The sequence below is a fragment of the Pelecanus crispus genome, chromosome 1 (assembly GCF_030463565.1).
Source record: "Pelecanus crispus isolate bPelCri1 chromosome 1, bPelCri1.pri, whole genome shotgun sequence".
Taxonomy (NCBI): Eukaryota; Metazoa; Chordata; class Aves; order Pelecaniformes; family Pelecanidae; genus Pelecanus; species Pelecanus crispus.
In genome coordinates, this window is record NC_134643.1 from 84,002,455 (window position 1) to 84,025,790 (window position 23,336).

General features: G+C 40.4%; 1 protein-coding gene across 1 annotated transcript in view; it reads left to right on the forward strand.

Annotated features, from left to right (window-relative positions):
- The window catches only part of VWF (von Willebrand factor), a 146,727-nt gene that overhangs the window by 49,995 nt on the left and 73,396 nt on the right, over positions 1 to 23,336 (forward strand). The window contains exons 18-26 of the mRNA XM_075719955.1: positions 4,957 to 5,060; positions 10,804 to 10,942; positions 12,610 to 12,744; positions 15,825 to 15,971; positions 16,626 to 16,766; positions 18,362 to 18,481; positions 19,093 to 19,249; positions 19,821 to 19,979; positions 22,371 to 22,506. Of these exons, the coding sequence (XP_075576070.1) occupies positions 4,957 to 5,060; positions 10,804 to 10,942; positions 12,610 to 12,744; positions 15,825 to 15,971; positions 16,626 to 16,766; positions 18,362 to 18,481; positions 19,093 to 19,249; positions 19,821 to 19,979; positions 22,371 to 22,506 (1,238 nt within the window). The remainder of the gene's footprint in view (positions 1 to 4,956; positions 5,061 to 10,803; positions 10,943 to 12,609; positions 12,745 to 15,824; positions 15,972 to 16,625; positions 16,767 to 18,361; positions 18,482 to 19,092; positions 19,250 to 19,820; positions 19,980 to 22,370; positions 22,507 to 23,336) is intronic.

Here is a 23,336-nt window from a genome sequence, read left to right on the forward strand (position 1 = left end):
CAAAACCTCCCCCAAATCAACTTCCTAGTAATTAACCTTCCCGTTTAGTATAGGTTTTCATATTCCTTTTCAGTAGGTTGGAACTATCATTCAAACAATTGTTTCATAAAATTCTTACCAAGAGAAGCAGTCTTTGGTATTTTGGAATTAGGAACTCCAGTTGACTCTGCAGTGATGTGAAACATGCCCCTGAATTCAACAAGATGGTTTGTCAGGTTTTGGATAGAAGAATTAGGCCCAGTATTTTTTAAAAAAAACTAGTCAAAGAAGTTCTTTGTCCGCTAGATGACAGTATGGTTCAATCTTCCAGTAAACTCAGTCTATAATAGCTCATTCTCATTGGCTTCCTGTCTGGCAGGGAACAAAAATTGAGATTTGCGTTTCTCAAAGCCACAATGGGAGAAGCCAGTATATAGACGATTTTGTTGTAAGCATGGCTATGCAAAGGCAGGATCAAGCTCGGTGCTTTCATTATGTGGGCGCCCTTTGCCATGCGTTAGATTCCTGGCATGTGGCTCCATGGGACCTGCCAGCTTGTTATCAAAAAAGCAGTTTTCTCCTCGTCACCAACAGGTACCTAACCAGAATGGTCTGGGGGAGGCTTTTTCCTTATTTCTGCATTCTGCAATGTGCTCCCAGTATCAGTTGCCAAGGACAGAAGGATTTGGGGTGGTGACCAGGTTCTCCTTTCCTTCCTACCTCTCCCTACCTTAAAGACTCTGGGCACACTGAGCAAAAGTGCTGCAAAGTCATGAAGCCTGTGTTTTCCAGACTTATACCAACAGAGCTGAGCAATAAAGGGACCGGAAAAAGGTATTGCTATTTCTTTTACTAGTCAGTCTCCCTTGTTGGTGTTCTGTAATCCTGCTTAATTTACAAACATTCAGGGAGGTGAGCTACTGTTTGTAGGAATGTTTGTGGGAAGTAACAGATTAGTAAACATATATGGGAATAAATATTTGCACATATCACTAAACATTTATGGGAATAAATATTTGCACATATCACTCTGGAAGAAATGGTGCCATTTTACTGAAGATTGTCGTCTTTTGTGGTACAGTAGCATATAAAAATTATGAATGGTTGTGGGTAACTTACTAACAAAAAAGTTCATCTTATTGGTTCATACCATCAGGAAACACAGTCAAAGATAAGTAGTTTACATAAACAACTCTCCAGTACAATTTACAAGTATATATAGCACTTAATATGTACTTAAGTACATATTTATCCCTACATATATAAAGAGTTGTTTACAGAGCAGTTAGCTGTTACCAGTCTTAAATGGAGGAATCTGTAGTCTAAAATCTGTATGCATAAATTGCCTGCCAATTTTGAACTGCGTATCTGAAAAATAATAAAAAACAATAATCAAGGATTGTTCATGAACATGATGCTGCAGTTGCCTAGATTTGAACTGGAAAACTTGCTGGGGTGAGAAATTGCCAATCAATCAATTATTTCCCCAGTCAGAAAATGCAGATGAAAACTCATTTCTTTCAACTGAAAAATAAGTTTTCCAGTTCATCTTGACTTAATATTTTACATTGTTTTGATTTCTTGAAAATAAAAATGTTCAGTATGTCATGAAAAGTAATTCTTCTTTTTCTGTCTTTGATCATCTGGAGGGTGGGAAATTCTCCATACTTGTCACCCTTTTGCAGAGCAGAAAAGATAAATCATAACATATGTGCAGAAGTGCGGGGAAAAATATGCTTTCTCAGATTAGTTTACTGCACTCCAGGTTTTTCCCATTGGAAAATATTAATAAATATACAAATGGAGTGTTAACCACCTTTCTGGGGAAAAGGAGGAGCAGAACAATCAGAACGCACAAAATCCAGACACTTCAAAACTAGAAAATTCATTTCTATCCATTTCCAACAACTGAAGCAAAATTAAGGTTTAAAACTGAAATGAAACATTTTATTGTATTCTGGCTGCTGAAATAAAACTATTTCTAAAACTATGATATGTTAGTAGAAAAAGGAAAAAAAACAAAACAAAACAAACCCCAAAACAAACCCTAAACATTTTAATCAGAAAAGTTTGAAAGGGCTTTTTCTTCCAAACTGTTTTCAACAGAAACTTAATAGAGTGTTATTTTGATTTTCCTGCTAGCTCTGTTGTATATTCTTCAGCGTAGGCTTATCCTATATAACATGACAGAGTCTTCACGAGGAGGTGGGTACCAGCATTCTGGTACATTGCATCTGCCCAAGCATAATGCTTCATAAAACAAACATAAGAAGCATACAGCTAACCTAGAAAGAAAAGTCAAATGTAAACCAACACACGTTGAGTAGTCTGTCCTAACATGTTTTTGACTTTGCACAGAAAGGGTGACAGGCCATTTTAGTGAAAACATATCAGCTATTGGGGACTGAATCTGACCGACTTCCTTTACTTTTAATCCCTTACTCCCTTCTACCTTTGGCTGACTTTGTGCTGAAGCCCTCAGGTGTATCAGGAGGAATGGAGTGAAAATGTGAGCTTCCCTTGACAGTGAGATACTCATCAAAATTGTGTTGACCAAGAGAGATTAAAATTCAGCTTCATCAAGGCAGAGTTTAGGGAAGAAGAATCTTAAAGGTTCTGAAATGTGTAATATTGTCCTTCCTTTTGCAAGATTTGTCAAGGCTTAACAATTAATAAGACAGATCAAGGAAACAATAGACGTTTCTGTCAGATCCCCAAGTAGGAGGTAAGTTTGTCAGCTACTCAACCACTTATAATCCCATGGATATGCTCTCAGGAGCATCATCATACGGGTGTGAGATGGTGTGAACAGCAGCTGTTCTCATTACAAACCTGTGTTTATTCTTGTGGTTGCCACCCCAACACTCATGCCTCCCGTCACCTCAGGCACTCAGGGCTGTTAGATCTCCTATATTAAATGCTATCTATTGATGGATTGAGACTTCCACAGGAAGTCCAGCTGTTTGTGAATAATGCCACTGCCCTAGTACTACCACATGGTCCTGTGTTCAACAGACTGGTAACACAGCATGGCATTGGGCTGCCAGATATACCAGCTTTTGGATGTGGTGTCAATATCAATATGACCAGTAGATTGTGTGTTACTGTTAACAAAATCATCATCCATTGAGTTTTGCAGCAAAAATAATTAGTCTTCTGGTCAGAGTCCACTTTGGGTATTTATGTCCAGCTTTCTAAATCCCACCCACCCACTCTGCAGTGTTCAGCCAAGGTAGTTATCCGTCTTTGTCAGTGGATTTGTAGCTTCATGGTGGCCATACGATTGTGATGGAAATACTAATACCAATCTATTAAGTTTTTAGAGTTGGGGATAGGCTGTGACTAGCTTTTTGTCAATGTGTGAGGGAGCAAGCAGAAGAAGGTCCTAATCCTCCTTTTACTAACACAAATCTAATCCCAAGTTTTGGATCCAGAGACTAGCCCTCAAGTCTATTGTTACCTGCATTGCTGAACACTGTGGAAAAATTCAGAAAAGTAGGCATGAGTGTGAAGTCATATATCGCTTTTTTCCTAAATGCCACCAGGAAGGAAGGAAGGAATTAAACAGCCTTGGAAACATATGGTCCTCTCTGGCCTGTTTTCTCCCTGTCCTTTGTGGAGATTAAGTCCAATGCAGAGCCCCAGCTCTGTCATCTAGAAAAGCATTTCTTTGTTTCCATCTTGCTTCTATCGGCCTGAGTTTATTTGGCATAATATAGCTCTCCATAAGCCACGGAGCATGTGGAGCTGCATATGAATGAAGGGTCTCTGGGCTGTGAAATCCTTTTTATTAGTAGTTCCCTGTGGCAGTTCTAGGTCCCCATAGGAGAAAGCAGAGCAATTCTACTTTATTAACCTGGCGTTCAGACTACATTGATCTCATTGGCCTGTATTTAATGGTAAAAAAGAAACTATTTTAATGATTTTACAGAAAGAGTTTAAAGTGGGAAGGTGATATTTTGTGACTTTTGAAGGAGAGGGAGGGAAGTGCTCTCCGTTTCGGTATTCCATGAAGCATGAGCCAAACTTACCCTGGGCTCTGCAGAACCATGTCCAAGTGACAAACTACATAGCCAGACTTGGTTTTGTTTGGTACTCTAAACCTGGCTGTCTTCAAAATGGAAAGGGAATAATCACAGAAAAAACAGAGAAAAGGAATGGAGAAAACTGAGTAGTCTAATGGCATTACTTGTGTTGGGGGTTTTTGTTTTTTAAGTGTGACAAATGGTTTGTTGTTATACAAAGAGAAACTGAGATCAGTAGGGTAAAACTGAAAGAAAAAATTGTAGACGGAACATAATGACCTATTTGCCAACCACAGTGCCTGTGAGAGTGGAATAATGTCTCAAATGGACTGATATTTCTCCTGCCTTCTGGGGAATAAGTAGGCATTTGAAAGAAAATGAGTGAATACTGGAATTTTCAAAGGCAAGTAGACAGGGAGTGGCCTTTTTTGGGGCAGGGGGGGTGCTGTCTGTGACAACTGAATCTTCATTTGTGCTTGAGTTCTTCTGGCACTGCAGCTCTTTGTCTTCTCCTCAGTGGTCATATTTCAGTTTTTAGCCCAGCTCAGCCCTGCAGCTGTCTGCTTTTCTAGTAGGCCATCCTTCAGTTTGTTGTGTGTGAGAAACATGTGCTGTTCACCTGCTCTCCATATTCAGGTTAGCTATTCTGGTTTTGGTCAAATTGAAATTTCTCGTCATGAAGTTCTTGTATAATCTAATTTATTCTCCCAGCTAGCGTTCAGCCCATGAAACAAGACAGTGATTTATATACGTGATTTATATACCTATTGCTCTATTTATGTTAATCGGAAAAAAATATTAGCAGTGCTGAACTTTGCTTACCTCAGATAGTCTCGAACCATTTCCTCTATCCTTTCCTGTATTCTTTATCCACATGTTCTTGTGCTTACTCCTCTGCTTACCGGCACATACCAACAGACCTGCATGCTGACAAACTGTGTTTTTTGCTTAGGTGCGACATGAAAACAAGTGTGTTGCTCCTGAGAGATGCCCATGTTTTCACAATGGAAGAGAATATGCTAAGGGAGACACAGTGACTAATGACTGCAACACCTGGTGAGCCACTGGAACTGCATTTTTCTGTTTTTCTGTAGGGCACCTACCATATTGCTAAAAAAAAAAATACTGTTTGCTTAACAGATCTATTTTATATAGTCAGGTTTTTCAGTGCAATAGCACACATATTGCACAAACCAGCATCTTCCCTTCGCGTGTGGCATCAGACCAATACAATATCAGGCAAACTGTACCTGGTACCTTACAAATAGGTAGTTCATGTGTCTGTGCAGGTCCTCTGTAGCCACTAGCTAGTGGATTTGCTCTCTTGCAACACAAGATAACAATACAGGAGCTCCTCTGGGGTGGGAAGAATGGAGCCTGCATTTTGTTGCTAAGCTCTGCTGTCATGCTTGGCTTTTTTTTTTTTTGCTGTCTGCGGGCTTTCAAATTAGTCCTTTTCAGCCAGTAGCATAGAATCATAGAATCATTTAGGTTGGAAAAGACCTTTAAGATCATCCAGTCCAACCATTAACGTAACACTACCAAGTCCACCACTAAACCAGTGAAAGGTAGAGTAGTAATTTCATGTTTCCTGGCTTGGTGGCTGGATTATTTTTTAATGAAAGTAAAATCTAGGAATTGCTAAGGTTGGAAAGGACCTCTAAGATCATCAGTCCAACGTCAACCCAACACCACCATGTCCCAGAGTGCCACGTCTACCCGTTTTTTGAACACTTCCAGGGATGGTGACTCCACCACCTCTCTGGGCAGCCTGTTCCAATGCTTGACTACCCTTTCCATGAAGAAATTTTTCCTAATATCCAATCTAAACCTCCCCTGATGCAGCTTGAGGCCGTTTCCTCTCGTCCTATCACTTGTTACTTGGGAGAAGAGACCAACACCCGCCTCACTACAACCTCCTTTCAGGCAGTTGTACAGAGCAATAAAGTCTCCCCTCAGCCTCCTCTTCTCCACACTAAACAACCCCAGTTCCCTCAGCCGCTCCTTGTAAGACTTGTGCTCCAGACCCTTCACCAGCTTTGTTGCCCTTCTCGGGACACGCTCCAGCACCTCAGTGTCCTTCTTGTATTGAGGGGCCCAAACTGGACACAGTATTCGAGGTGTGGCCTCAGCAGTGCTGAGTACAGGGGGATCATAGCTTCCTTAGTCCTGCTGGCCACACTATTCCTGATCCAAGCCAGGATGCTGTTGGCCTTCTTGGCCACCTGGGCACACTGCTGGCTCATGTTTCAGCAGAAAGGGTGTGATATGCCAGTTCTAATATGACAGGAGCTATTCAGGAAAATGTTAAAGAGGAGTTTGAATCAGGCAGAAAACAGAGCTGGCCTCATACCTCAGATGAGCACTCAGTCCACTGATACCTTCAGAAGGCAGAAGAAAGAAAGGGGACATATGATATCTTCTTAGAAGAACAGAGTAAGTGCTCCGTGTCTTTCATGCACATCCCTATCTATCCTGTTCAGTTCTTGAAAAATAATTTGTAGGTTCAAAAGAAAGTGCTGGGCTGTGAGATTTACATGGAGGGAAGTCCTTGGCACAGCCTTGGGTAAGGTATAGGGTATTTGTGTGCTGGACAATTCTTGGCTTCTGCCTGCACAGCACGCTTGCTACATTGGAGAGATGCTTTTCTCTCCATGTGTGCTTGTGGAGGGGATGGTGGCCCTTTCCTGCAGAGCTCCAAGAGTCCAAGGTGTCGGACATCCAGCCACCAACTGTGTGGACACTGTGTTCTCTTTGATCTTAGACTTCCAGATCTCTCATACATTTTACCTGAACTGTCCCTGCCCAGCTCTGTGGCACCCCCAGGAGCCCTGTTTCTGTTACCCTCTGTATGACTGGGTGGAGTTGGATCAGAGAATCAACACCATTAAAGAGTTATTTGGTTTGGGTTTTTTTGTGCATTGATCTTTGAGCAACAGTGATATCAAGTGTTGTATTTTTAAACTAGTTGGATTGCTCCTACCTAGTGTAAATTAGACTTGGATATAAGGTTTTATGGGTTTATATGGAAATATTGACCTTGCAGTGTTTTGTTTCGTGTTTTTCTTCCCCTTTGCAGCTACACAGTACATTGTGAATCATTTACTACAATTAGACCTGGAGAAAAGTAGGTTTGAAGGGAGGAAGATGGAGGAGAAGGTGATATTTTTATATAGATACATACACTATAACCTGCTTACATTGCATCTAGGTAAAAGTGACTCAGCTGAAAAACAGACACAAGGAAAATTTTATTGAAACAAGAACAGTAAGGTGTAAAACTCCTAGTTGTTGTTGTGAAATTTGCAAGATTCTTCACAATAACCATGCAGAGTCTTTTTTTTTTCAGTCATTCTTATAATCTTCAGTCTTAAAATAGTCATAACCATGTTGCTTCATTCTTGTAACTGCCCTTTTCTTTCTGGCAATGCCCTTGTAAGTGACATTTCCTCTAACATAGGATTTTCTTCAATATCAGCGTCAAGAAAATGTTAGAAATCATGCTTTTTCTCATTGATAAAAAGTTCTTCCTCTCATTTTAGGTATTTTTCTTGAATGTGAAAGTAAAATTGGAAATAAGGTCCCTTAAAAATGTCACTAGAGCTTTTTTGAACTATGCGACTTTGAAAAGTTTCATGATAGTTCTCAGCAAATATCAAGTCAAATGTCATTTAGAAAGTGATATAGGAAATTACTATTGCTTTGAGAATTAATAAGAATTGAGAGTCTGCATTTTGGAGGTCAGATCTTCCTTTTCTTTGTTTTTGCTTTTTGTACTGCTGTTGCAGGAGTTCTCATTCTCGCTTGTTCTTAGCCAGATGTGAACACCTGCAAACGCAATATATGAGCCAGAGGTGTCAGATTTGGCGTTTACATTCAACTTGACATATGGGAGACCCTAATTCATGAACAACGGAATGTCTCCAAGTCTACGCTAGTGGCAAAACTTTTGTTATGCTATGTATTGGGAATTCATGTACAGCTCAGTGTAAATTTTGAAATAACATTTATGAAGCAGTACACAGCAGAAATTTGCTAATCTGAATTTTGCTACACCATGTACTTTATAACCTGTCCATGCACATATATACAAAATCTTGGTCGTGCTCTACCTATTAGCAGAGATTTAATAGCAGAGGGTGCAATAGGTTTCATGTTACTGAAATTTCATTCTTTGAAGAAAATGTGGTGCACAATATTTATTATACTGTGACATGTTATCAAGATTAAGCAATGCTTATGCTTGGGTTAAGGCATTACTAAAGAACTTGGTTCGGTACCCGTTTTTTCTTTGGTTAGCAATTTGATCTTGGGAAAGTACTTCAGGTTTTTGATCCCTGAGTTTTTACATCTGTAATGCGGGGATGGAATTCCCCTTTCTCTGCCCTTATAGAGCTTGATTAGAAAAATCCCTGGGGCAGTGATGATGTCCATCTGCATTCATATAGCATTTAGTAGATGAATGTTTCTCCAACCTCAAGCAAGCTATTGCTTATTAGATTATTAAATTATTATTATTATTAAATTAGATTATTAGATACGGTGTCAGATGCTATTCTAACTCCCAAAATTAATAACAAACAAAAAAGTGAACAGATTCTATGCTTCATTGACCTTGGTTTTTGTTTGCTCAGACTCTTGCTAGTTAGGAAATAAATTGATTTCACTGATCAAAAGTCTGTGGATGACAAGGAAAAGATCCCCTTTCATACCTGCAGCTTCTGTAGCAAGGCTTGTGGTTCTCCAGGATGCCTCTGGAAAAGGGCAAGAGGACTGGATGGGTGCTTTGAAGTGTCTTACCTTTATTTCTCAATTTCCCTCTTTCCCTTATTTTAACATGAGGATAATGGTATTTACCTTCTTGAGCCTTATTTATCAGGGTACCATGTAAGATTTACACTATTATGTATCACGGCAATGAAAAGATACAAATGTTCTCAGAAACTCGTAGAAACTTAATAATGATTGGTGTTGAATATGGGTCGTTTGGTGTCATCATGAAGACAGGAGCCGTACTATTTTTTTTTCTTCTGTCTGTTACACTGGTATAATTACACTGAAATCAATTGAGTTACACCAACATGAGAGAAATGGCTTTCTTTGCATTTTGAATAACCAGTCAGAAGATGGTCACCGTGTAGGATTTTTTTGTTTTGCTTTGTTTTTTGAAAAAAAACCAAAACCAAAACCAACAACAAAAAAACCAAAGGGCAAAGAGAGTGCAAAAAGAGTGAAACAGAAAAAAGAATACTGTCTCTTTTGTCACAGCATTGCTGGCTTTGTATGATGACAGTGCAGTACAGCTGCTACAGCAGTGTGGGTGTAATGATATCAAGACCTTAACCCTGTGTCTAATTGCTTTTCAGAATTCCCCTACACCTGAATAAACAAGGCAACATCTTGTTTTGCTCTGCATGTCAGGATGTCTCCTTTTTTTCCTTGCACAGTTGGTGCTCGTGAGGCAGTCTAGGAGGTGTCCTCAACAACATCACTTGCAAACTATACAGGCAGGGAGCCACTGGTGTATCTCCTTTCATGACCAGGTGTCTTGTGACATCTTGTCACATCTCCTGTCACATAACCTGAGATTTAGCTTGGAGTCATATTTGTATGGCGCCAAACTTGAATTCTCCTGTAGGGCAGACATTCTGGTTTGGTCACCACAGGAGAGCTCAGGGGACAGTATCGCACCGTAGAACGTTCTTCAGATGGTGTATGTATATGTGTACCCATGTGCAGAAAAAGAAATATTTCTATCCATACATGTATTCTTGTCAGACTGTGAGGTAATGTCTCTGATTGCTAGGGCAGATAAACTATCATGAAGAATGAATTTAATTTAAGAACAGAGACATCTCTTTGGAGAAGGGTGGTATTACACTTAAGTGTATCATCTGAACGAAAACCACTGGTCAGACTGAATTACAGGCCTGGTTACTTGGTCACAAAAGTTGGTCAGTAGAGTAAACACATCTCCTTTGGCATCAATTGGATATTAAATTTACTATTATTTTGGCTTTCAATGAGGAAAAATGGACAGTAGCGCAAATAAAAACAGGGTTGCTGATATTTATACTTCATATTTAACCTGTAATGGTCCTTAGAGGGTAATCAAATTGTTTTTCTAAAAGGATACTCTGAGCAGAGCAGCATATCCACAATAAAATACTAATAGTATTATGAAATATTCCAGCAGGCTCTGTCCAGTCCTCTTTTTGTAATAGGGAGGTTCAAAAAGCACATACTCCTACTTGCAGCTTGTAAGAAAAAGGGAAATATATTCCTTATTCACTTAACCTGTTAATGCACTATTTGGATTTATGCACCCAATGTTAACATATGCTAATTTATGTTAATGAGAGAGATTGTCATCTGGTGCACGGTAGTGTAACGTAGTTATGGAAGTCTATCCAGAGAAGGATTCCAGCAGCCCAGGCGTGGAGCCCTCTAAGAGTACCTTCTCAAGGCCAAATGCAGAGAGGATCTGCTGGGAACATACCCAAGGACGGACAGCAGCACAGACAACGGCAGAGGTTCCTCACAGAGCTGCAGCTGATGTCCGGGTTAAGACACAAACTGCTGTTTGGTCTGCAGTAGGTTACTCCCTGACCCAGGCCTAGGAAAAACAGCAGAACAAAGCAACATAGTAGCTTACCACCACTTGTGTGTCTTTTGGAGAGTCCTCAGATCATGAGCTCCTGGAAGCAGAAGGCTTTGCCTAAAGCACCTCGTATTCTCTTGCTTATTATGTACTTTGGAAATAATTATAACTGTCACTGACTTGTTTTCTATGTTACAGTGTATGCCATGGTCGAAAGTGGGAATGCACCAAAAATATGTGTGATGGCACTTGCACTGTTATTGGTACAGCTCATTATTTGACATTTGATGGATTGAAATACAAGTTTCCAGGAAACTGTCAATATGTGTTAGTTCAGGTAAGACTATGTAAAACACTGAAGCTGTCTGATAATATATGAGGTGTTTTACAGAGAAGAGAAGTCCAACATTTGGATAAATCACAGCGAAGTATTCTTAATTGCTAAGCCAGGTGTATGGTAGAGGAGAGCAGAGCTTATTGATGACTTCAGAGATGCCTTCAGAAATATGAAGCTTGTGTTCTGTTCTATAGAAGCGAGTTAGGTAGTCATGGGTCTAGCTGGCAGTCGTAAATCATACGATAGCAGCATGGTATGGAGAAGAGCTGTCTGAACCTCATCTCTAACAAGGAGCTGTAGATACCATAAATCAATCTTTCCTCATTCCCCACTAGCTGCTTTATCCTGTAGTGATGGCTTACTGTCTGACTGAAAGAGACCAGAAGTGCTTGGTGAACCTTCTCTAAAAGTGTCCAGAGCACAGACTCTGCTCGTTCACTTCGGCAAAGTCACTGTCCTGTTCCATGCACCAACCTGTTTGGGTACATTGACAATATCCAATATAGATAAAGACATAGCACGCTAACGTCAGCCTGTGATTTGTGGGAGAGCCAGAAATTTAGAGTGTTAAATAAGATCAAAGCTCATCAACAGATGCAAATTGTTGTGTATTTAAAAATGCATGTGCAAAAGAAGAGGGATTTATCTGAAAATTTGGTCTAACGCTAGATGTATGCACTCCTAATTGATAACAACAGTCTTCTGCAGTTAGAAAGTGTCATGTTTCTTGGGTGGGCTACTTTTTTCCCCACAGACCCTTTTCATGAGGCTCATTCCTCCCTGCAGTTCTCCTTGGGCAGGAAAGTGTGATCAATCTGTCTCTGGCTAGGTCTTTGAAATATGCTCCCACCTTGATTCCAGCTGGATTACCTTAAAAGAATGATTGCACTAGTGAGAGCTCTGTATAAAGGTCTTATGGGCAGTAATAGCATACAGTACTACAAAACTACTTAAAATGAAAATGAGATCTGTTTTCCTCAGATGACAAACACAGAGAACTATAGACAGGGTCTTTTTCTTAAAAGGTACACACTAAAAAACGCCAAAAAACCTAAAAGCCCTTATAGTCATGAGTCATCATATAAATGTACTACTAACTCTCCATGCATCTCGGAAATATTTGACTTAAAATTACATTAAATGGCATAATTGCTTCCCAAGAAATAGGTTGACATTATTGTAATTATTATTTGTGTACAGGTGGGAAAACATGGGCGTCAAACATTTTGCTCCAAACGGTGCAAGAAGTTTCTAACCCTTTTTTCTAACCCAACCTTCTAGGTTTATATTTTTATTTTATCATTAAAGCTGCAGAGTCTTGTTTTCACTGTTAAGTCAGTAAATATATGTGCATTAAGATGTATACTGTGACCATTGTACATCTTTAAAATACTACAGATACTGTAATAGCATGGATTCTCCCTGCAAAATATGCATGTGTATGTGTCACTGGCAGAGCGGGCCTCATTTTTTAAGGGGTGGGCCACATGAATATCAACACTAAGCACAAAATAAATTAATATAGGAACAGTTGGTATGCCAACATATATCTTACTGGCCACAGAGTGCACAGGGTATTATCTGAGGCTTCCTTTTTCTCCATAGATCTGTATGTGTTTTTCAAATGTTCTACGTTAAAGACTCATTCATGTATTTTCATCTGATAGGATTTCTGCAAGGATGGTTCTGGGACGTTCCGGATACTAATTTCAAATGAAGGTTGTGGCTTCACTGGAGAAAAGTGCACCAAAAAGGTTATCATTCTGTATGAAAGTGGGGAAATAGAGCTGTTTAATGGAAACGTAAGTACACTTCTGTTCTCTTCCTCTTTTTTGGGGAAAAAAATTTGTGGTTGCTTAGTAAGATGAGGCATGAATGACCTCATGCTCAGTGGTTCTTGAAAATTAGATCGTAAAATGAACAGATTAGCAGGGTTATAGCTACCCATTTCGCTCCCAGAGGTATAATGCCATTTTGGTATTCCTGCCTGATGCTAATAAATTTGTCTCAGGTAAGAATGCTGTTCAATGCAAGCTCATATGAGGAATGCCCTGTCTAAACATGGGAGGTCTAAGTCTATTTCAAGCAAGGTTAGGTGCAAGGAAGAGCTAAGAAGTGACTGTCCCATGACTAGTGAAGATTCAAACCTAATTTAGCCTTCTGAAGGACCGAGCACACAGGAAAAAAAAGAAGTCATGGCTGAAACAAGTTGATACCGCAGAAGCAAATATCAACTATCCTTTCCCTTGTTAAATCGTCAGATGGAAAGTCCAGGTGACTAGATTCTTCTTTTTGACCCTTTCCTGCCAAAAAACACTGAAGAATTGACCAAGAATTACTTCCACCTCCCATGTCCCTTCACGGCAGGAAACAAGCTTTCCAAAGGGCAGAGTTCAGCTCCTTGCCTTGGGCATGCTAACAATTAAGAATATCTGTGTGTTCAAACATTACAGAGCTACAGTGGATTATAGTGTTTCAGTTGCTCAGTTTTCAGAAGTCCTGTGCTCTGAACTGGCATCTGGACCAGAGCTTTGCAAAAATCTTCCCAGTGAAACATGAAACCACTCTACATTTGCCTTATTTTGGGTTAGCAGGCAAAGCTGTACCAGGTTTTGCATTGCCTGCAAATTGCTGTGTGCCACTGATGCATGACAGGAACCCGTAAAACATACCAATATTAATAGTGTCTGTGCAGTGCATCTTGACAGCATATGATCAATGTAGGCTTTTGGTTGCTGGAGGAATTAATATAGGGCATATTGGTTGCCCAACCAATTCTTTATTTCTACCGTTGAAGAATCCCCTACCTGGGTGAGGGTGAAGAGTAGTGCAGGGATCCATCCATAGAGCCAGGCTTTGTCGGAAAGCTTCTTTAGGTGACAGATTTTCAGAAGAGCTGTGATTCCGTTTGGACACTTAAAGAAGGGCCGGAAAAGACAAGAGGTGATTAGGCATCCAGCAACAGAGGGTGTTTGATATTTATGTCCTTGCAAAGGTCTGTATCGCAAGACTGTCCACATGAGCTTGACTGAGTTTTTAGCTGTCTTTCTAGAGAGTTTAAGGCTCAGCGTATTATCTAGAGCAGGTTTTCTTAGAAATAACAGCAACCAAAGGAGAGATTAAGGAAAAACAACTGATATGAAGACTCTTAGGTAAATTCTCACCCAGTGATGACTTCCTCCACTCTTTTTCTGCAAGAATCCTTAGAAGCAATCAGAAGAATCAACTCTCTTTTTTTTTCCCATTAAAATGTTTCCAAGCAGCATTGTTTTAAGATGATATTGTTTTGAGAGCAGCTTCTAGTTTTAAGTAAACAAGGGTTTAATTGAAGTATCTGCATGCTACAGTTCTGGCTCACATAAAAATAATTTCACGATAATTTTTTTTAGCTTTTCTGAAACAAATAAATCTACCACTTTGCAAGGTCAAAAGTTTATGACTTCATGGTTGGGCAAAAAGCCTCCATAAACATTGAAATTCTGTAATTTAGGTCAACCTCCCAGCTCAATTCTGTCCTCCTCTGGTTCTTGCCTTAGTTTGGAAAGACAGAGACTACTGTAGATATTTATAAGATAAGTGACCAAGTGTGACTAGACTATATAGTAATACATTGGGCATAGAAGAAGATGAAAAAGCTTCCAGTTCCTATAATAGTCTATCTTTCAATGTATTCTTCCCCTAAAGACATTGAAGGCCCTCTTTAGGAGATCTTTAGTCTTCTCTGGGGATAAAGTTTCTGGTAATACCCCAGAGATGAAAAGAATTGAATTACAGTACTGAGCTTTTACTGAATTGAGCAAGAAGGAACAGTGGGATAAGGAAGTATTTTGCCCTCGAACTAGGGAGTGGATGAATGGTTTGTGGGGTCCTCTTTCTCCCTTGCTTTAATCACTATTTGTACTGATTGAAAGTTTTCATCTGCCTCTTCGACAATCAAGCAGTTTTTAGTTAATGCATTAGTGATGCTTAAAGTAACAGCCATGCCAGACCTTTCTCTCCAAATGTGGTTAATAATCCTATTAGTGTTCCTATTGAAAGGGGATTACAGTGTGAAAGAAAGCATTTTAAATTAATCTCTTAAGTTCTTAGTAGCTGGAGGCAGTGAATTTGCAGTCAGATGGAAAGAGAGAGAGGCACACAAGGGAAAGTGAGTGATGGAAAAATGAAGAGACACGGAAAGGAATCTCTCAGGATTTTTCCTGTCAGTGTAGCTGGTTGGGAAGAAAGTCCTTCCTGACTTCAGAATCAGGCTTTGGTCCTTCAGAGGCCACCGATGCATGTGGTTCTCCCAGTTCACATAACACTTAAACCTAGCCAGCCCTTTTGTCACTACCTGCCTCAGGAGCACAGAATTGTTAGTTTCCTAAAAGGATGAAATAAAAATAAAACATAATTATTCAGTGGGCAATTGACCAAATACTAAAACGATTGTTAATTGGGTATACCCCGTGCTCTTTATCAGCCCTCCTTCTGTTTAGCAGTCATTGCTTTGTGTGTCATGATTTGTGGTGAGTGTATGTTATACCCCGGGAGCAAAAGGGACATTGCCTCATTCAGAATTATAGAAATGTGATGAGATTGAAATACTGTGCTTGTATCCCAATTTGCTGTTCAGAAATGTTGTTTCTAAGGCAATAATTTATCCACAGCAACTTTTCAGTGTAGAGACAAGCCTGTAATCAGTCCCTTACCCATACCTTGCTTACAGTTTTGCAAGTGCTCCAGAGCATCTGTATAGGGTATGGGAACTATTTGTTCTCTGGAGAACAGCATGTTTGAAGACAGCTTATAACCTATGAGCATGTGTCCCACTGGGAAAGTGACCTACATGAAATAGTAATTAGAGACACTGTAGATAGCACAATGTGCTTTTCTTGTTCAGGTAAACATCAAGGTACCTCTGAAAGATGGCAGTGATTTAGAAGTCATGAGGTCTGGCCGTTATTACATCATTTTACTGGGCAAAAGCATCAGTGTGACCTGGGATCTGGCCATGGGAGTCTCAGTTATCTTAAAAGGCAATTTCAAAGTAAGTGGTTTTTTTGCTTTACTTCTTACTCTCACTAAAGAATGCACTTAACCCTGTCTCTGGGGAATAACATTTTTTTATACAGGCATGCTGATAGATTTCTGTGGAGTATTAGGCACTTGCTTGAAAAGGAAGTGATTTTTTTTGTAATACCATAAGGGTTGCTTACTTTTCCAGTAGTTTAGCTGTGAGGGGTAAATTCTGGGTCATTGGAGATGACCTATGACAGAAAGGATGAATGCTGTGGTGCCTCAGAATAACTATGCCTTGAGTGATTTCTTCTGTATTCAAGAAGAGCGGTATAAGGAGCCAGATTTACTAGTGATGGCAATAGGACAGTCATCTCCAGAAATAAAATGGGGTTGTACTCCATGCTCCACATAGAGCCAACAGGCACCACTGATCAGAGTTGTCTTGCTTCCTGGAGTCCTTGGAGGCAGTATGGTCCTAATTTCAGCTAAGCAGAATGGGTATAGGAGCTAAACATTCTCTGTGAGAGACTATGTCTATTTCAGTGAACTTGGCAAGGCCAGGGATAATTCAGTTTTTAAGCCTTGTGACATTAAAACACTAGGCTAAAAAGACTTCTTAGCAAAACCCTAAGCCAGTCTACAGATGTAAGATTTATGTATTTTGTGTTTCTTTCCCTGCAAGGATCAAGTGTGTGGTCTGTGTGGAAATTTTGATGGAATCCAAAACAATGACTTGACCAGCAGCAATGAACATCTTGAAGTAGATCCAGTTGACTTTGGGAATTCTTGGAAAGTTAATCCATACTGTGCTGATGTTGAAAAGGTGATTGCAAATGAACTGTGAAAACTGATTAACATGGGTTACAGTATTATTCAAGAGTGGGCAAAGAGGTTTGAATGGATAAAAATAAATAGAAATTAACTCCTTCCCCCATATTTTTGCCAAATAACATTATTTCTTGAAATCTGATAAAAGATCAATTAACTTATTTAAGGCCTCTGCGCTGCCTGGCTACAGATGGATGTTAAAATAGCCAGTCTGTATGGTAAAGGCTGTTCATAGAGTTTGCCAGCCCAGATGCTTGAAATCCAGGTATAACTGGAAATCTCATTTTAGAGCTTAATCTGAAAAAAAACAGCTATAATTTTCAGAGAAGGGGAGTTCAGATAAAAATTTTGTATTTCCCTATCCAAACTTCTATATCCCAAATCTTAGTCTGCCCATTTATGAACAAGTGAATGTACAGATTAATTTCTTTCTGTATGCTTCTTGGATCTTTTTTAAAGAGCATTCAGTTACTATTTTCAGATTGGAGAGGCTTGAACAGAAAAAGCACGATACAGGAGGCGATGTAAAGATCTTATTGCCATGCTATCACTGCTTCTGAATTTTGAGGAGGTTACCTGCTATCTGAGTATTAACTATGTCCTGGTGCCAGAGATTAGGTGATTTCACGGGCTAGTAGTTATGTGACATGAGAGCCTACTTCCTCTTTTCCAAATACAGAGTTTTGAAAGAATGAAATTGAATAATAAATTTGTCTTGACCTGACAAATAATTATGGCCAGAAGTATATCCAAATCAAAGAATGAGAGGAAATAACTTGAAGACAGCTTATTTTGACATTTGTAAAATGAAGCATTTCATTCAGATGATGCTTTTAAGGCTGAAAACTTTCTCTTGAAAATTCATCTAAATTTTCAGAGAGGGAAAGAAAAGGCCTTTTTTAGATCTTTTCTTCAAAGATTTAAATTATTAGAAAATAAAATGAAGCATTTATTTTTGATCACATGAAATCTTTTGGGTTAGTTGGATAAATTATGTGCAAGTGTGCCATAGCCATAGTATTACCTTGCTGAATGTCACTTCTTAGATATGACTTGATTGGAGCACAGAAGAAGTTGCAATGATGAGGAGTGAGACCGCAGAGCATGACTGAGAATGAGCAGCTCCTTGTTTCAGTGTAATAGGCACAGGACGGAACCTGCAGACTGTCTCCATGATAAATGCCGTGTCAATACTAGTGCTTCTTGTTCTTAGAAAAATTAAACAGGAGAGGGGGAGACTACTGAGCAGTAGCCATGGTTATTGTCTGCTGAAGACTGATAATATTTGTGAGTCTTGTGGGCCCTCTGTGGAGCTGAGAGTGATCATTTTTCGGGGTGGATGTTTGGTGCAGTGGGGCTTTCTGTCATCAAAATATCCATGTTAAAACTGCAGCGTACAAGTAAAAGCTGGAGAAAATGTAGGAGGTGACCTGCTCTACTCTGCATTCTGCCATGGTAGGATTTGTCCTGACAGTTCCCTTTTGTCATGGAAAATGTCTAGTGCTAGTGAGTCTCTTACTCAATTTGAAGAGTCCTGAGGTCCTGAAGGCAAGGCTAATACAATGTGTGCTTGTCTCTTACAATGTTAAGCCCAACCGGGAACAGACCTTGATGTCTCCACTGTGTAATGGAAACATAGTGAAGCAGGTGATGGTAGAAACGTCATGCAGCATTTTGTCTGGGGATCTCTTTGAAGAATGCAAAAAACTTGTGAGTATTGTGTCATGTGTTTCACATTCTTCAATTCTGATGGTCTGTGCTGACACTGACTAAAGCTGAGGGGAAAAGTATGGTTGTGCTGACAGCACACAGGACCTGGAGGAGGCTGATTAATTGGTGTTCTCATCTCTGACCCTGTCCTGTAGCTGATGCTTCATGGAAAAATTCAGGGTACCACCTAGTAGAAAGCTATAGAACAACTTCTGCTTGAGGGAAATTTTGCTCTAAAGCCCAGACACTAGCACATCAAGTCAAGCACAAGGTTGAGATTTGAGGGGAGAGGGAGCTGAGCTAATACAATGCTATTTAGACTGCATTCTACCCAAGCTGCTGCACAAGAGGGTATGGGAACAGGGCCCAAAAATGTATAAAGTTATGCCATATGGGGGATATTAAGGAACAATAAACTGCAGTGTCTGTAACAGCTTCGAGAACATGGCCTGATTTGGTCCTTGCTGACACCAGCAGAAAGACCTGCACTGATTTATGTGGCACCTCAACTCTTGGCGAATGGAGCAGGCAAACCATCTGAAGGTTAAACATGTCTAGAAGGAGGAGATGAGGGGAATATGTGTACTGTACCCTGTATTTCTCTTTTGTAGGTGAATCCTGAGCCCTACATAGATATTTGCATGTATGACACTTGTGCTTGCGAATCTATTGGGGACTGTGCTTGCTTCTGTGATGCTATAGCAGCCTACGCACATGTCTGTGCACAAAAAGGTGTTGCTGTTCACTGGAGATCACCAGCTCTGTGCCGTAAGTACAGGGCAGATGAGGAAGAATTGCATGAAAATGTTCAAGCTTTTAATCAGTAAGCTGTTGGCTCAGATAGACTGTTCTTATCTAGCTCTGCTCCCACTGATGTCCGGAGAATTTCACTTTAATGGGACTGGGCTAGCAGCTCACGGTGACATTTCCTCTCCCTTTTTCATTTATGTTCAGAGCCATATCTGGAAAAAATATTCCCTCAATAAGGGGACATAATAGTCTGTGGTACAAACAAACGTAGAGAAAGAAATTGTTTCTGTGCATTTTGGGTTTTTTTTAATTAAAATTTAAAGATCATTTTTGCAATTGTTTTTATCAAAAACAAATATCTCTGATTTAGAGCAAGTGCTTCATTATGTGAAAAAAAAAAATTAAGTGTGAAGAAGTGGCCTGCCCTGAATGTATTAAAATAAATATATTTTTATTTAAAGATGGAATTCTTTCTTTTTCTATGCTTATGTGGTCCACTTTGTACCAAGTTTGGGGTCATAGTTCTGAGAGGCAAGGTGTACGCACTCTGGTTTGATTTTTTTTTGCCTCTGATTCTTTCACTCTGTAGCACAAAGCTGTGAGGACCTGAATAAACAAGAATTAGAGTATCAATGTGAATGGCGATATAATAGCTGTGGACCTGCTTGTCCTGTAACGTGCCAGCACCCACAGCCTTTGGAGTGCCCTCTGCAGTGTGTGGAAGGATGCCATGTACACTGTCCTGCAGGTAAGTCCATCTTTTGCTTTAAGCAGTTACTTATCTTTTTCTGCTCTGTTCCTGGTACTTGTATGTAGTGTCAGTTTTGGTTTTCTTCCCCGCCCCCCCCAAGTATTTCTATTGCATGAAAAGAGGTCTTCTAGTCCAGAAATATTTGCCAATTGGTAAGGCTGGATATTGCAAAAGACTTAGATGTAGCAGTTAATTCCTTAACAGGCTTACCGGTGTGCTTTCACCACAATTTCTTACTACATAAGGAGGAATGTGGTTAGGCATCCTGGTTTGAGTTTGTGAAATGAGCACAGTGTGTGAAGGACATGAAGTGGTGCCTAGAAGAGGATAATAGTGCCAGCAAGAACAAGAGAGGATGAGAATGGGGTGATAAGAAAGGAAGACAGGAGTATTAGGGAGGGGCTGTGTAGCAACAGAGGTTGTTGACTGTGTGGTTAAAGGAGGGTATGAATTTGTGCTGGACACTCATAAAGTGCTCTCCTTCAGAGCAACTACTGCAGTGGGGAAAACCTGTTGCCTTGACCTGCTTACTGCCTCCGAGGCTCTGGTGCTCCTGAGAGTGCCCAGCAGACATCTGCCTGTGAGCCTGAGCTTTCAGCTTAACTGTTCCCATCAACTATCTCTTAGAAAGGGGAAAGGAAAAAATATGGGAAATATGGGGTGGGGAGAGGAAAGACAGACAGAAAGGGAAAGAGTGAAAGATGAGCAAGATCCAAAAGGAGAGTGAAAACTCAGATGAATAAATAAATCCTAAGGGCAGGGCAAGAAGACATGAAGGCAAAGAAAGTAGGTATTTTAGACCAAAACCAGCTATTTTGGGCTTTGGTATTTCTGATGAGAGTTGGGTAGGGGATACCGGGAGAAATCAGTAATATAGAATCATAGAGTCATTTAGGTTGGAAAAGACCTTTAAGATCATCCAGTCCAACCATTAACCTAACATTACCAAGTCCACCACTAAACCAATTAAAGGTAGAGTAATAATTTCATGTTTCCTGGCTTGGTGGCTGGATTATTTTTTAGTGAAAGTAAAACTAGGAATCATTAAGCTTGGAAAGGATCTCTAAAATCATCAGTCCAATCATCAACCCAACACCACCATGTCCACTAAACCATGTCCCAAAGTGCCACATCTACCTGTTTTTTTGAACACGTCCAGGGATGGTGACTCCACCACCTCTCTGGGCAGCCTGTTCCAATGCTTGACTACCCTTTCCATGAAGCAATTTTTCCTAATATCCAATCTAAACCTCCCCTGATGCAACTTGAGGCCATTTCCTCTCGTCCTATCACTTGTTACCTGGGAGAAGAGACCAACACCCACCTCACTACAACCTCCTTTCAGGTAGTTGTAGAGAGCGATAAGGTCTCCCCTCAGCCTCCTCTTCTCCACACTAAACAACCCCAGTTCCCTCAGCCGCTCCTTGTAAGACTTGTGCTCCAGACCCTTCACCAGCTTTGTTGCCCTTCTCGGGACACGCTCCAGCACCTCAATATCTTTCGTGTACTGAGGGGCCCAAAACTGGACACAGTATTCAAGGTGTGGCCTCAGCAGTGCTGAGTACAGGGGGACCATCGCTTCCTTAGTCCTGCTGGCCACACTATTCCTGACACAAGCCAGGATGCTGTTGGCCTTCTTGGCCACCTGGGCACACTGCTGGCTCATGTTCAGACAGCTGTCAGCCAACACCCCCAGGGCCTTTTCGGCCAGGCAGCTTTCCAGCCGCTCTTCCCCAAGCCTGTAGCATTGCGTGGGGTTGTTGTGACCGAAGTGCAGGACCCGGCACTTGGCCTTGTTGAACCTCATACAGTTGGCCACGGCCCATCGATCCAGCCTGTCCAGGTCCCTCTGCAGGGCCATCCTACCCTCGAGCAGATCGACACTCCCACCCAGTTTAGTGTCATCTGCAAACTTCCTGAGGGTGCACTCAGTCCCCTCATCCAGATCGTTGATAAAGATAAGACTGGCCCCAAAACAGAGCCCTGGGGAATACCGCTTGTGACCAGTCTCCAACTGGTTTTAACTCCATTCTCCACAACTCTCTGGGCTCAAATATTTACATCATATATATGTAAAATGAAAGTGCCATTTTCTCCTGTCATCTTCAACACTTTGTTCAAAAGATACGTTCACCTTCTGTATGGTACTGGCTTTTGCAGGTTATATATTGCGTTAAGTACTTCCAGTATCTAAATAGAAGAGGTTATGAAAGAAGGAAATACTTCTTTGTGTCAAACTGGCAGTGACCGTAACACAGGCAGAGTGTTCAGAACTTTGAGCCCAAATTGGAAGCCTTGTCATGTTTTTTGTAGCAGGGTAAATGCAATAATTAATTTTGCAATTCATGAAAATCGGCATCTTTATACTACTGTGTTATTTTGAAACAGGGAAAATACTTGATGAACTGTCCCTGGATTGTGTCAGTCCAGAAGACTGTCCTGTGTGTGCAGTTGGAGATGACAAGATCCCGCATGGAGGGAAAATAGTTTTGAACAGAGATGATCCACAACACTGTCAATCTTGGTATGATGGGCTTATGCAGTGAAATTGCATGCCTCTTGAGAAAGATGAAGGGACAGAGATGAAGCACATCTGCATGAATAAGTTTTTGGACATAACCTTAAACATACCACTGAAGATGAAGCTTGGAAACTATCTTTTATGTCAATATCCCTTCACATACAATCTGAAGCTGAAGTTTTTCAGTGACGGTAGGGATTATAGGATGTCAGCTGAATTTAAGCAAGTGAAATTCATAAATTCCTTTCCAAAAAAGCTTTTTCCCATGTGTAGGTGGTCTCACTGGCTTCAGATGTTCCACTTCTTTTTGTGTAAGGTGTGATTCAACATCAGTAAAGCCATCAGACTCTTTCCTTCTGCTAGTACTTAAAAAATCCTATGTGTAGTGCAAGATCGAATGTGCACTCAGTCTAGAACTTGCTGAGATTATTAGCAGTTGGAATTGTGTACTATTATTGGAAAACCAATTTCCCCAAGATTTTAAGATGATATCCCATGGCCTGACCCTGCATGCATGCATTTCCAAATATGATGAAATTTATGGCAGGGTGCGCAATGCTGTGCACCATGCAGGATCAGGGTCTTCATCTGCAATGTGGCAGAAACTGATTTTCATTCTGTGTACTGCCCAGTGGCATGTTACATCACGGTCTGTAGTACCTGAAAGTTTGGCATTCTCCAGATGTTTAGACCCTTGATGGATACTTTCACTAGTCGCTGACAACGCTGTGAATACAAGAGAGTTTTCCATCTTGTAATTTGACCATATTTAATAGAAACTAAGTTGTAAAACTACAGCAGCTATTAGCTAAAAATACAGCAGCTATTAGCCC